Source organism: Mustela erminea, chromosome 18 (genome assembly GCF_009829155.1).
Source record: "Mustela erminea isolate mMusErm1 chromosome 18, mMusErm1.Pri, whole genome shotgun sequence".
Classification (NCBI taxonomy): Eukaryota; Metazoa; Chordata; class Mammalia; order Carnivora; family Mustelidae; genus Mustela; species Mustela erminea.
In genome coordinates this window covers 10,109,570-10,125,091 of record NC_045631.1, presented here as the reverse complement: position 1 = coordinate 10,125,091, position 15,522 = coordinate 10,109,570, and the positions used below count along the sequence as shown (strand labels likewise).

At 37.9% G+C, this 15,522-nt stretch overlaps 1 protein-coding gene across 1 annotated transcript in view; it reads right to left on the bottom strand.

Moving 5' to 3' along the window:
• Positions 1-15,522, bottom strand: part of LOC116578429 (serine/threonine-protein kinase ULK2-like) — an 82,148-nt gene that overhangs the window by 23,741 nt on the left and 42,885 nt on the right. The window contains 2 exon segments of the mRNA XM_032322761.1: positions 2,810-2,947; positions 11,275-11,335. Of these exon segments, the coding sequence (XP_032178652.1) occupies positions 2,810-2,947; positions 11,275-11,335 (199 nt within the window).

Sequence of the window (15,522 nt, the reverse complement as noted above, 5' to 3'; positions counted from 1 at the left end):
GAGACAGATGCTTAAATGACTGAGCCAACCAGGCACCCCTATCCCAGAGTTTTTATTTATAAAACTTGAATCTATTGAAACTTACTGTATGAGAAGCTAAAACTGAAAAAAACTGGTAATTAAGAATTCATTAAGAAGAATAAACTTATTACATGTAATGTAAGATTATGAAAATTAATTATATTTTCAAACAAAATAAATTCATGAGAAGCATGACACTGTTTTACATTTTTTAAAATCTCTTAATGTCTGGCTCAGTAGTTGGGATTCTCAGAATTGTTTGTGTATTCAATCTTTTCTATAGCACATATATTAGGGGACATGCATAGAGAATCCAGCCTTACACAGACATGTAGCCAGAAAAGGGAGGAATATTTTGGAAGCCTTTTCAGATTTTTGTGATGTTTGTCTTGGAGACTACACCAAAACTCAGCCATTGGACTCCTGGATGATCTAAAAGAATCACTGCAATGTGGAATCTGAAACCATGCCAATGAAATTTTGTTTTATACTAGGCTCTAATCCCTTGGAAGGTATCTTGTGTTTGGACTAGATTTTTTTTATCCATGCAGGATTTTTAAACATTTGGCATTTTGAATGAGTATATGCAGGTATTCCAAATGTTAACATATCACACAGTATCAAAAAGTCACATCCATAACAAAATATCACTGCAAATCTTAACAGAAGTGGCCGTCAAGGCATGAGAGAAGCTGTCAAGATCACAGTGGTGAATATGGTGAGTATATTTTCAAAAATTCTAGTTTTTGCTCAAGAGCTCAAATTTTATGTCACTTGTTTTCTAGGAATGGCAACTATTCTCAACAAAATGGCTGCCCAATGCCCACAACTGATAGTTTGTCAGCTGTTCTCCCATGAAAAAATGGTGTTTCCATGAAAAACAGGGTGAGTTCAACTTGCAATCATGAAACAATCATGAAAATGCTTTTCCTTAAAAGAACTACTCCAATGTGCACCAAAAGTGCTTTATGCCCACAAGCTACTTAAGGTTGCGATTTTCGAAGAGAAATAGTAACTTTTACTGCTTCCTTAAAGACATTCCTTGGTACCACTACTGTGTGGTGGTAAGAGATATGAAAAATCACAGTGCATTTGGGTGCCACTACCTTGATGCATTTTAAGGCACCAGCAGTTTGCATGTCATTGCTTCCGTATCATTAGTGCATATGTCAACATAGCGAAAAAAAGCAAAGAGTGTCCCAATCATTATGAGAACAGTCTTGACCTCATGAACCTTTCAAAAGGGAGTCACACACAAACCACACTTTGAAAACCACTGCTAATTCTGCTATCGCTTTGCTTTTCTCATTTTATAATATGCCTGGAAATTTTTCTACCTCAGTACAGAGAGCGCTTCCTTCCTCTTGAAGGAAGGTGCTCCACTGTCACAGATGGACGTTAAGGACTCAGTCACTTACTGGTAGGCACTTGGCTTATTTCTTATCCTCTGCTATTATCAAATTAACAACCTGTATATATGTAGCTTCATACACAGGCAAGGACTGTGTAGCTACAGAGTAAGTTACCAGAAGTTCAAGTGCTGGGCTCAAAAGATATATGCATTAATAATTTTCACAGGTTTTGCACCAAAACATCCTTTGTAGAAAGCTCTCATGAGTTTTCATCTCATCCTATGACATCCTTTTTCCATTCATTCAACTATGCATTTGGTGAGCCCTTTAAATCTAAAATCATCTACTCTCCAATTCCAGAAAACTTTTTCTTGATTATTTCCTGGAAATTTTCTTCTTTAACTTGTTCTTTCTGGAATGCCCACATTCCATAATGCTGGAAGAATATTTTTTATTCATAGTTTCCATCTTCTTTATTTGATTCATTTATTTCAGATACAGTCTCAACTTTGTCTTTCAACATTTATTTTTATTTTTTTTCAGTTATATTTTGGAATGTCCAAGAAGTCTTTTTGATGTTGATTGTTTTCAACAGCATTCTGTTCTAATTTACAGATGCAGTCTCTACCCTACTTCTCAGGGTACACATATTCCACACAAGTTTTCTTTTCTTTGTATTCTTGCTATTTCATCCAGATTGCACTTTTTTGTCTTCAGCCTTATGCCTCACTTGCAGCTCTCCCTTCCCTGAGCTCTGGGGGCTGGGGTCTCGGGGGCACCGTGGGGCACTCTGATGCTGGCCCTACTATAGTGGGGCCCCCTTCATCTTTTTTCTGTTTTCCAGAAAGGTGTTGAAACCTCTCATCCTCTGAGCCTCTGCTCTTATCTAACTTATCTAACTTATCTTTGTGGACTTAGACCTTTTCGTTCTTGCTACCTTAGTGGGGTTTCAGGATGTAGAGGAAATAAATAATATGTAAATGATCTGTACAACCAGTGAGGTTTCATCTTTAATAAGTTCTTCCTTAATTCTTAAGAATTATTATATATACATATCCTACTATATCATCCAGCTAAGCTTAACCACCATTTAAATAGATTCATTATAGGGATGCCTGGGTGACTCAGTGGTTTTGGGCTCAGGTCATCATCTCAGGGTCCTGGGATCAAGCCCCACATCGGGCTCTCTACTCAGCGGGGAGTCTGCCTCCCCACCTCCAAATGCCTCTCTGCCTACTTGTGATTTCTGTCTGTCAAATAAATAAATAAAATCTTTAAAAAAATAGATTCATTACAGAAGTTTTTTATTCTTCAATTTTGTATACCTCCATGATACACACAGGTAAGAGATTATGTTAAACCATGGAAAGTAACAGATCTTTCAAAAACAACAAATTTTTTAAAAGAAAAAGATGGAAAAAAAAATACTCGCTTACCTTGGAGAACCATGTAGATTTGTGCCAGAGCTGGCAGGAGATGTAAGATTCTGCTCTATGCGCTGGTAATTCCTTATCTGAGTAGGAACTGGAATTGGTGCTGTCTCACTGTGAGGCGACACAGTGGGCTGACACGGACTGCAACAATCATGAATTGAAAAAGGAAAGAAATCCAAGTGAGACTGTTTCTCTTTCATTTGACACCTTGATGATATTGAGAGAAAATTCTAGAAGAGACCAAATGATCATGTTCATGTGAATAAAAAATGATCATTTCAAAAATAAGGCCAAAAAAAAAAAATCACACTGGAACTCCCCAGGCATTTATAAGCCTTTTGAGGACTAAGAATCATAATAAGAACTGGAAAAACATTCCTCTGCAACAGTAGGAGAAGTCTGTAGGCTGGCAAATTTCTGTTTCATCTGCTCACGTTCTGCTATTCATTATTATGTGAGGAGAAAAAAATATTTCTAGGAAAATATGCTGGGTAAAAGAACAGGAAGTTCAAGAGCAAAGATGACTGGAATGTTTACAAAAGTCATGAATGCAGTAAGCATTCCCAAACAACTCTTTTAAAAAGATTGAAAATAACACTGTACAACTCTCAGAGCACATGACCGATCTGAGGTCTACATGTTGAAGTGTTAGTGCTGGGTTTCTGTAATAGCCTCTCTCCTTGCTTTTCATAAATTTGGAAACAGTATGTCTTTTTGATTCAATCTACAACCTATGAAAAACATCAGGGACAATACTGGACCTTAAAAAAGATGATTTATTTCATTCTTCTATCTGTCTATAATACTAAAAAAGCCCCATGAATCTAACATTTTTTTCTCAAATTACATTGCAGATATAAAGAGATCGGAGATCTAGTTAGCTAACAAACAGGATGATTATCTTTTAAAGTGTCACTTTAGGGCTTTCTGAACCATTAGAGTATCTCATATTTAAATAAAAAGAAAATCTCATCCATCATAGAGATCGTAGCTGCTTTCCCCAATAGCCATTCGCCCACTCTTTCTTACTAGCAGAACTCAAATTTTATGGAAGGTGTGATTTGCTCAGTGAAATTATGATACATCCCAGACTCCTTTGCAGCCATCTCTCTCTCTCAGTCAATAAGATCTAAGTAGCAGCCTTCTACCCATTCTTCCTCTTTCCTCCTACCCGGAATGTGGTACACTTGCTGGAGCTTCAGCAGCTACCTCTGAAACATGAAGAACAGGCCAAAAGAACCAGAGACAAATTCCTTGAGCCACAGAAACGAAGGCAACAACCATTTATTTTGACTTCTCATCTTGCGAGGAAACTACATCTTTGGTGTTAACCACACTGTGGTCGGGACTGTTGTTTCTAGCTTTTAGTCTATTAGCTCTACTCTTCATTTAGGTAATTCCCATTAAGTATCATATATTTATCCATCCATCCTTCTGTACTGAAGTACAGTCGACATGCAATGTTATATTAGTGACAAGTGTAACATTAACTATCTTTTAAATACAATGATTTGTGCTTTTAATATTTATATACCTGATTGTGAAGTTGACCTATAACCTGAAAATTAAACAAAACAAAACAAAAAACTTCTACTACTGGAAACTAAACAGCGTTACCAGACTTCACTCACCAACCATAGTGCCTGCAACCCAGAGCACACAGACCTTAGAGCCCAAGTTCCACTGAAAGGCCATCCAGCAAGGTCATCAAGGATCAGAATGTGAAGGAAGAAATATCATCTTTCTATGGTCTCACTTCAATGAGTAAGTACACTGTTGGTGTACACTGAGGGCTTTTTAAAAAATACATACATTTTCAAGTTCTGATATTTTTCCTGTACTAGTTAATCACCAAAGGAAAATTAGAGTGGAATAAAAGTACCCCAAGAAGTAAACTTAGCAACTTCATACATAATTCAAAGCCCCTGTCCCAGGGAATCTCAGGCAATCCTCCCCCAGCATGTGAGGATGTGAGCAGCCATGGCAGGTGTCCTGTAAATCTGGTCTGTCTGGACAGAATCTCCAAGCACACTTGCTCCACCTACACAGTCTTCCCTGGAGAAATTCCCAGAGCTCCAGCTAGCTAAGACCACTGCAGCCACTTTGTCTAGCTTTATATTAATAATAAAATTCAACCATCACCTGACTCCCTAAGCCCAAGGTGAGGAGAGGGCAGGTCTATGCAGGCCCTGAGTCTCCAGCACGAGTGGAAAGTCATCTTTGACCTGCATTGAATACTAGAAAGACTAAGCAGTCTGCCCAAAATACAATATGCTGTTATTTTATTAAAATGATGAGTTTTTGTCTAGAGGTCAGACATTTTCCTGGAAAGAAATACAGTGAAATATTTCAAAATAATTTCAATAAAAGTGAGGTTCTAAGGGAAGAATGAGATATACTACCAGTCACATTATAAAGACTGGCCTACGAGATGACAGTTGTTAGGACATGGAGCTCCAGGATTTTAATGACTCTGCAGAGAATATGTCTTGTTCCTGCATCAGACCATTTTGATTTTGCATACAGCATAATTTTAATGTATTTGTAATAATCTGTTCCCATATGCACTTAATATCCTGTGGTAGAGTGTATGATTTTTTTCAAACTACTCACTACCTCTCTCTGAACCCCTTTCTACATCGCCTAGTGTGTGTACTCCTGCCACAAGCCCTGGGCAGCAGGCTGAGAGAGCAGCTCCCATGGGGGACATGCTGTTCCCTCTGCAGAGCAGAAGCTGTCAGAGCCATTATACAGTTCTGCTATCACCATTGTTTCCCTCTCTTGGAAGATCAGCATGTCCCAATTCTTGTATAGAGTCTGAGACAAAAGTACCAAAAAAGCTATAGATCTACGTGATTATTAGGAACACATAAACAGGCGATTTGTGACATCAAGAACATAACATAAGGGGGAAGGGGGAGTAAACTCCCATACTCTCTATAGTAGAATTTTTGTATGCAACTGAAGTTCAGCTTAAAATGGATTGTTGTCACTTTGTTTTTTTTAAGATTGTATTTACTTATTTGACAGAAAGAGAGTACAAGCTGAGGAGCAGCAAGCAGAGGGAGAAGCAGACTCCCTGCTGAGCAGGGAGCCTGATGTGAGATTCGATCCCAGGACCCTGGGATCATGACCTGAGCCAAAGGCAGATGCTTAACCAGTGGAGCCACCCAGGACAAGTGCCCCATGGACTGCTATATCTTTTTTTTTTTTTTTTAAGATTTTATTTATTTATTTGAGAGAGAGAGAGATCACAAGGAGGCAGAGAGGTAGGCAGAGAGAGAGGGCGAAGCAGGCTCCCCGCTGAGCAGAGAGCCCAACTGGGACTCGATCCCAGGACCCTGAAATCATGACCTGAGCGGAAGGCAGAGGCTTTAAACCACTGAGCCACCCAGGCGCCCCTGGACTGCTATATCTTAAGGATAATTTATGTAGTCCCAAAATTAATCACAAAGAATGTATCTATAGAATACACACAGTAGAAATGATAATCAAAACATGTCACCACAACAAGATCAACAAAACACAGAGAAAGATATTAAGAGAGAAAGTGAGGGGCAAAAAGGCCACAAGACATACATAAAAATAACAAAATGGCTAAAGTAAATCTTCCCCTATTAAGCTTAAAGAAAAGGATTGAAAAAGATATCCCAGGGATGCCTGGGGGGTGCAGTCGGTTGAGCAACCAACTCCTGTTTTCAGCTCAGGTCATGATCTCACGATTGAGGATCTCATGTAAGATTGAGCGCCATGTCACACTCTACACTCAGTGGGGAGCCTCCTTAAGATTCTCCCTCCCTCTCCCTCTGCCCCTCCCCTCCACATGCATGTTCTCTTTCCCTTTCTCTCCAAAAAATAGATCTTTTTTAATTTAAAATTTTTTAAAGATTTTATTTATTTGACAGACAAATCACAAGCAGGCAGAGAGGCAGGAAGAGAGAGAAGAAGGGAAGCCGTATCCCTGCCAAGCAGAGAGCCCGATATGGGAGGCAGAGAGAGAGGAGGAACCAGGCTCCCTGCTTGAGCAGAGAGCCCGATGCGGGGCTGGATCCCACGACCCTGGGATCATGACCTGAGCCGAAGGCAGAGGCTTTAACCCATTGAGCCACCCAGGTGCCCCTTAATTTAATTTTTAAAAAGACTTTATTTATTTATTTGAGAGAGAAAGAGAGAGAGCATGAGAGTGGTAAGGGTCAGAGGGAGAAGCAGACTCCCCACTGAGCTGGGAGCCCTAAGCAGGACTTGATCCTGGGACTCCAGGATCATGACCTGAGCCAAAGGCAATCACTTTACTGAGCCACCCAGGTGCCCAATAAACCCTAAAAAAAAAAAAAAAAGATATTCCATGCAAATAGTAACCAAAGGACAGCAGGAGTGGCAATATTAATATCAGACACTTTCAGCCAAACACTGTTACAAGAGACAAAAAAAAGACATTACTAAAGGTCCAATTAACCAGGAAAATATAACAATTATAAATATTTATGCACCAAACATCAGTGCTCCAAAATATATGAAGCAAGTATCGACAGAATTGAAGGGAGAAATAGACAATTCTACATTAACAGCTGAACAACTCAATACTCTGCTTTCAATAATGGACAGAAAAACCAGATGAATGAGCAATAAAGAAAAGGGACTTAAACAACGCTCTAGACACTGTAGATATATACAGAACACCCTTCCCACCACAAACAGAAGAATATACATTCTTCTCAAGTGCACATGAAACATTTTCCAGGATATAGACCACATCTTATGCCACAAAACAAATCTTAAAATTTTAAAAGACTGAAATCATACAAAATATCTTTTCCAATCATAATAGATAGAAAGTAGAAATCAATAGGAGAAGGAAAACTAGAAAATCCACAAATACATGAAAACTAAACAACACACTCTTAAACAAACAATAGGTTGGGGTGCCTGGGTGGCTCAGTGGGTTAAAGCCTCTGCCTTCAGCTCAGGTCATGATCTCAGAGTCCTGGGATCCAGCCCCGCATCGGGCTCTCTGCTCAAGCAGGGAGCCTGGTTCCTCCTCTCTCTCTGCCTGCCTCTCTGCCTACTTGTGATCTCTGTCTATCAAATAAATAAATAAAAATCTTTAAAATCATAAAAAAAAATAAAATAAAAAATAAATAAAATAAACAATAGGTCAAAGAAGAAATCACAAAATAAATCAGAAAATATCTTGAGAAAAATGAAAATATAAACACAATATACCAAGACTTATGGAATACAGCGAAAGCAGCTCTAAGATAGATGTTTATGGCTGTAAATGCTAACATTAAAAAAAAAAAAAAAACTCAAGTCAAAAACTTAACTTTACCCCTCAAAATTATAAAAATAGGAGCACCTGGGTGGCTCAGTCAGTTGGGCATCCAACTCTTGCTTTTGGCTCAGGTTGTTATCCCACAGGTTGTAAGATCAAGCCCCACCCTGGGCTCCATTCTCAGCAGGGAGTCTGCTTGAAGATTCTCTCCCTCTGCTGCTTCCCCCACTCACACACACTCAGGCACTCTCTCTCCCAAATAAATAAATCTTACCAAAAAAAAAAGTACAAACTAAACTCATTTCCTAAAAAAAAAAGGAAATCATGAAGATTAGAGCAGAGATAAACAAAACTGAGAAAGCAGAAAAATTAAACTAAGAGTTGGCATTTAAAAAAAAAATCAACAAAACCAACACTTAGCTGGGTTAAGTAAGAAAAAGAGATGACTCAAAATCAGAAATGAAAGAAGGAATGACAACTAATGCCACAGAAATAGAGAGGATTACAACAGAATACCATGAACAAACAAGTGCTTGCCAACAAGCTGGATAACCTACAAGAAACTGGTAACTTTCTACAAACACACAGCCTACCAAGTTTGAATGATAAAGGAAGAGAAAATCTGAACAGACCATAACTAGTTAACAAGATTGGATCAGTAATCAAAACTTCCTAATAACAAAAAAGCCCAAGACCAGATGTTTCACTGGTGAATTCTACCAAACATTTAAAAAATTAGCACCAACATTTCTCAAACTCTTTCAAAATATTAGAGAGAAGGAAACACTCCCGAACTCCTTCCGTGAGTTGAGCATTACACTAGTACCAAAGCCATGCATAGATACTACCAAAAGACAAAAACAAAAACAAAAACAAAAAACCAGAACAGTTTCCCTGATGAAATTTGACGTAAAAATCCTCAACAAAATACTAGCAAACCAAAGTCAACAGTACACTGAAAGGATCATGTACCATGACCAAATGTGATTTATAATATACCTACATTAATGAAATCAAAGACAAAAACCATATAACCATGTCAATTCATGCATAAAAAGCATTTGACAAAATTCCAACATCCTTTAATGATAAAAAGCATTCAGCAAACAAGGAATAAAAAAAAATTACCTTGACATAAAAAATAGCATATATAAAAAGCCTATAACTAGGGGCGCCTGGATGGCTCAGTGGGTTAAAGCCTATTAAAGTGCTATTTACAATAGTATTGAAAAGAATAAAATACACAGGAATAAATCTATTTACAATACTTTTTACAATACTATTTTTACAATTTTTACAACACTCTATTTATAATATGTTTTACAATACAATACTATAATACTTTTTTGATACTATTTACAATAGTATACTATTTACAATAGTATCAAAAAGAATCAAATACAGAGGAATAAATCTAACCAAGAAAGAGAAAGTCTTGTATATTGGAAACTACAAAACACTGCTGGAAAAAATTATAAATGACACCCTGTCTTCATTGACTAGAAGATTTAATACTGTAAAGATGTCAACAGCACCCAAAGCGATCTATACAGATCAATCCCATCCCTACCAAAATCTCAATGGCATTGTTTTGCAGAAATAGAAAAATCTATTCTGAAATTCATATGTAATCTGCAGGGACCCTGAAGAGTCAAAACAATTTTGGAAAAGAAAAACAAAACTGGAGCTTTCATACTTCCTGATTTCAAATCTATAGTAATCAAAACAATATGTTTGGCATAACGACAGACACAGAGACCAAAAGAATGGAATAGACAGCCCAGAAACACACCCTTGCATATATGGACAAATGATCTTCAACAAGGATGCCAACACCACTGGATGGCAAAAAGACAGTCTCTTCAGAAAATGTGAAAACTAGGTATCCACAGGCAAAGAATGCAGCTGGACCCTTACATTATACAATGTACATAAATTAGTTCAAAATGCATTAAAGAGCTAAATATAAGACCCAAAATTATATAACTTGTAGAAGAAAAAACAGGAGAAACGATTCATGACACTGGATTAGGCAATGATTTCTTTAAATGACACCAAAAACACAAGACAACAGAACAAAAAAATAGACAAATGAGACCACATCAAATCTATAACTTCTATGCTCAAAGGACACATCAACAGAGTGGACAGAATATCTTTGGGATGGGAGAAAACTTCTGTAAATCATATATCTGGTAAAGGGTTAATATCCAACATATATAAAGAATTCCTACAACTCAACAACAAATGATAGACAAATGGCTAATAAGTATATGAAAAGATACTCAAAAACCACTAGAGATAATAGCAAATTAAAACCACAATATCACCTCACACTCATTAAGATGGTTATTATCTAAAAAACAAACAAACAAACAAACAGAAATAACAAGTGTTGCTGAAGATGTAGAGAAACTGGAACGCTTGCACATTGTTGGTAGCAATGTAAAATGGTACAACCACTATGGACAACAGCATGGCAACTCCACAAAAAATTAAAAATAGAAATAACATATGATCCAGCAACCCCAGTGTTGGGTATATATACAAAAAAAATTGAAAGCAGGATCTCAAACAGATACCTACACATTCATATTTATAGCAGAATTACTCACAATAGCCAAGAGGGAGAAAAAATCCAATTGTCCATTGACAGATGAATGGATAAACAAAACCCAGTATATACACAGAATGGACTATGGCTCAGCCTTAAAAGAAATTTTTTCAAATGCTACAACATGGGCCAACCTTGAAGACATTATGGTGATTGAACTAAGCCAGTCACAAGAAGATACATATTATATATTCCACATATTATATATGTGAGGTAGCTAAAGCAGTCAAATTCATAGAAAGGGAAAGTAGACCAGTGGTTACCAGCACCTAGATGTGGGAGAAATGGGGAGTGCTACTACATAATGAGTACTGAGTTTTAGTTTTGCAAGATGAAAAAGTTCTGGAGACTGGTTGTACAACATTGTGAATATACATAAAGCTACTGATGTGTAAACTTAAAAATGGGGAAGACAACAGATTTTATGTGCTTTTATCTATAACTTAAACTATTTTTAAAAAAAGAAATGACAAATTGTGAAATAAAATAAATTTTAGAATCAAAAACATGGTCAAAGTTCTATAACTTTACTCACAAAAACCAAAATATGAAAAAGTTCTAATTTAATATATATAAACATACCCTCCACACACCAAAAACTCATTTGAAGCACGTCTGCCAGTAGTTCCCATCGGCATATCATCTAAAGGAGAAAGAGAAAAATACCATCAGTTCTGCTCTGCCACCTGCTTAAAAAAATGTAAACCATTCCAACATGATTATTCGGAAAAAACTGAGCACCACACAAATTTATCACTTGCTTAAGATGCACTTTCCTCCACGAGTAAAAGCAGGTAAAAACCATGAGTAAAAACACTGAACACTGCACCCAGCTGAATTCATAGGTGGAACCCTTCAGTGCCCACTTCTATAAACAAACATCAAGGCTTTTCAAGGTAAAGTGTAACACTTCTATAAACAAACATCAGGGCTTTTCAAGGTAAAGTGTCATATTTACTTCAGTCTGATATCTTTCTTCACCATTTAACATGCATAGTAAAAACTGTGCTGACATTTTTATGATGTTCCTTTTAATATGCCACACACCAACGTTTTTGAGTGTTATGTCCTCAATTCCAATTTGCCCATGAACTCTGTGGTTTTTACTAACCACTTAGCACTTAGAGAGTGCTAAGTTTTAGGAACACACAAGTGACATTCTAGCACAACTGACTGTAAACAAAGTCTAGTTCACCCCAATGTTGGAGCACCCCCATCCCGCATAACACTTCCTGCCTTGCATGGGTTGTTGAACAAGACTTCGTGGAAGCTGGGGCCTCTCAGGCACAGTAGCACCTGCCACAGGCCAGCGTCCCTACTCCGGTATCATCTATACATGGGAACAGAGCTGAGCTCAGAACGCAGGCTCTCCTCATTCTTGTCACTAGGATGTCCATTATATCACACTGTCTGGGTGATTTTAAATGGCTGTAAAGGCATAATCAATGTGTTGATATGAAATAGCAGTGCTGACCAAATAAGTTTTTAAAAAGTATAGGTTACACTGCTAGCCCATACTCAAAAAGGGAAAAAAAGGAAACAAACACAAATATCCTTCTGAAGGGCCCTAAATAAGAATGGAGAAATGCATTTATTTTGGCACATCTGAAGTCCCTGCTCCCATGAAGCTTCTATTCTAGTAAGGAAAGAAGGTAATAGTGTCAGACATGATAAGAAATATAAAGGAAAACGGGGCACCTGGGTGGCTCAGTTTAAGCATCAGACTCTTGATTTCAGCTCAGGTCATGATCTTAGGGTCATGGGATGGAGCCCTGCATCCGGCTCCACACATACACGCTCTCTCAAAATAAATAAATAATATAAATATTTAAAAATGTATATAAAGGAAAATAAATCAGGGTAAGAGAATAAAGAGAAGTGAGGGAGGAAGGGACCTATTTTAAAGAGAATAGCTCCTGATATGGTACTGGAGGGAACAAGGTAGATGGGGCAAGGATAGGAGCTATATTTCACTAAGTGTACTTCATTTTCTAGCTTTGAGTTTGGGGCCATACATAATTATGAAACAAGATAAAATCAAAAGGAAAAAAAGATCCCTAGAAATCAAAAGTGAAAATGAAGCAAAACATTTATCATCTTCCGTCATACATAACCTTATGTAACAATCTGTCAGTGTTATCACTAGAAGGGAATTTTTTTCAAGTGACTTTAAGTTTAGTAATTTGATTGGACATTCCTAACAGGATTACCCTAAGGACAAAAAGACCCACAAAAAGACTTTTTTGTTTTTTTAAGTGGGCTCCATACCCAACGTGGGGTTTGAACTCTTGACCATGAGATTAAGACTAACATGCTCTACCAATTGAGTAAGCCAGGGGCCCCCATAAAATGATTTTAAATGGTTTTAGTTAATTATATTGTTATTTTGATATGATACCATATTATAGAAAGAGAGAAAAGAGAACCTAAGTTCACAAGGGCAAAAAGAATAGAAAAGTCAATAGCCACAAAAATTTAGAAGTTACAAAGTTGATTGAAGCATTATTTGACCTAGGAGACCCAAGAGCCAATAGAAATTTCCCCCACATGGTATGAGGGAGTCTTCTCCAGGAGATTTCCTCCGAAAAGGAAGCAGAATACATAATACATCATCAGTGTAAACTCATTGTCCTTAAGACCCACCACATACGAAGCTTTCAAACAACGTTCTAATTTTCCATTCTTAATTATGAATATATGACAATTACCAAACATCTAAGGAAGGAATCTAATCTGAAACCCAGACTCTAAAACAACCTGGGAGAGATAAAAAAGAAGTATTTTTCATGGAAAAGTTAAAAAAAATTGTAATTAATGTCCTTAGAGATAAAATACTACACACTGAAATCAGAACAACGCTCAAAAGAAGGGGAAGCTTCTAAAACTTAAAAATATGAGAACATAAATGAAAAACTCAAGAAAAGAAAACATCAAGGAAATTTCCCTAAAATTAGAGCAATAAGACAAAACAAAAATAAAATCAGACAAAAGAAGAAAATCAGAGTGCACTCTGGTACTTGTCTTATTATTACTTTTAAATTGTACAGATGTTTTAAAGATCTTACATGGGGACTTCTGGGCCCAGTATCACATGTAAGAAGCTGAACAGACTGAAAAATCAACAGTTCTTGGATCCAAAAGAGAGAGAAGGACCGAGGCAAACTGATGCCGCAGGATTAGAGAGGCAGAAAGGCAAACACCCGCGGAGTTGTGGTTTATCTGAGAAGAGACTCACCAGCAAAAGGCTTGAGGAAAGCACAGCCAGGACAGAAAAACATGAACTGGGACTGACAATTGCAAGAGGATCACTGTGGACAATTCTCAGAGTTAAAAATTCCAGAAGGATCTAGTCACAGGGAGGCCCATAATATTGTCAGATTTATCCCGGGAAACTCATATGCTCACTTAGTAAACAGAAAAAATCCACTCCTGCCTCTTGGAGGGGGAGGAGAAAAGGGACCAGGTTTAAATAGGTGTGAGCACTCTGTTTTTCGCAGGGCCAGCCTTCAGGGGAAACAATCAGAGCTTTACCTGCTCGAATTAAGCCCCAGACTGAGCTGGGGGCAGGTAAATACCCAACCCTAATGCCCTAGAGCCATCCTGTCCCATCTTCAGGCAGGAGAAAGAAACTGGGAAACATGTGTGAAGCCCACAGACCAGAAACCTAGGCTCACTAAAGTACTGAGACCCAGTCACAGAACACTTCCCCCTCCCCCCACAGCTCCCCATCACACTTCTATAAAACCTACTTACAGCAGTTCTTTTTACCCAGGACATCATGTATGACTATCAAGAAAAAGTAACAAAGCATACCAAAAAGCAAAAAACACAGACTGAAGAGACAGTGAGCCTCAGAACCAGATATGGAAGTCATGTTAGAATTATCAGACTGGAAATTTAAAACAACTATGATTAATATGCTAAGAGCCCTAATGGATGAGGTAGATCACAAGCAAGAACAGACAAGTAATATAAAGAGAGAGATGAAAATCCTAACATAGAACCAAAAAGAAATGCTAGAGATTAAAAAACACTGTAAAGGAAATGAAAAATGCCATTGGTAGCCTTATTAGTAGACCAGACACAGCTAAGGAAATATGCTCTGAACTAGAGAACATTATTGCCAAAATCTTCAAAAACTGGAAAACAAAGCTTTTTTTTTTTTTTTTTGTAAGATTTTATCCATTTATTTGACAGAGAGAGCACAAACAGGGGGCATGGAAAGGAGTGGGAGAAGCAGGCTTCCCAATGAGCAGGCAGTCTGACGAGGGGCTCGGTCCCAGGTCCTTGGGATCAGGACCTGAGCCGGATGCTTAACCCACTGAGCCACCCAGGTGCCCCAACAAAGATTTCCTTTAAAAAACAACAGAATAGGGGCGCCTGGGTGGCTCAGTGGGTTAAGCTGCTGCCTTCGGCTCAGGTCATGATCTCAGGGTCCTGGGATCGAGTCCCGCATCGGGCTCTCTGCTCAGCAGGGAGCCTGCTTCCCTCTCTCTCTCTCTCTGCCTGCCTCTCCGACTACTTGTGATTTCTCTCTGTCAAATAAATAAATAAAATATTAAAAAAAAAAAAAAAAAACCGAATATCCAAGGTCCGTGGGACAACTACAAAAGGTGTAACATGTGTAATGGGATTACTAGAAAGAGAAGAAAGGACAAAAGGAACAGAGGGAAATACTGGAAACAATGACTGAGAATTTCCCCCAAAAGAACGGGCAGGCACCAAACCACAGATTCACAAAGCTCAGAGAACTCCAGGCAGGATAAATGCCCAGAACAACTACAGGTAGGCAGATCATTTTCAAATTAACAGAAAAACTAAAAATAAAGA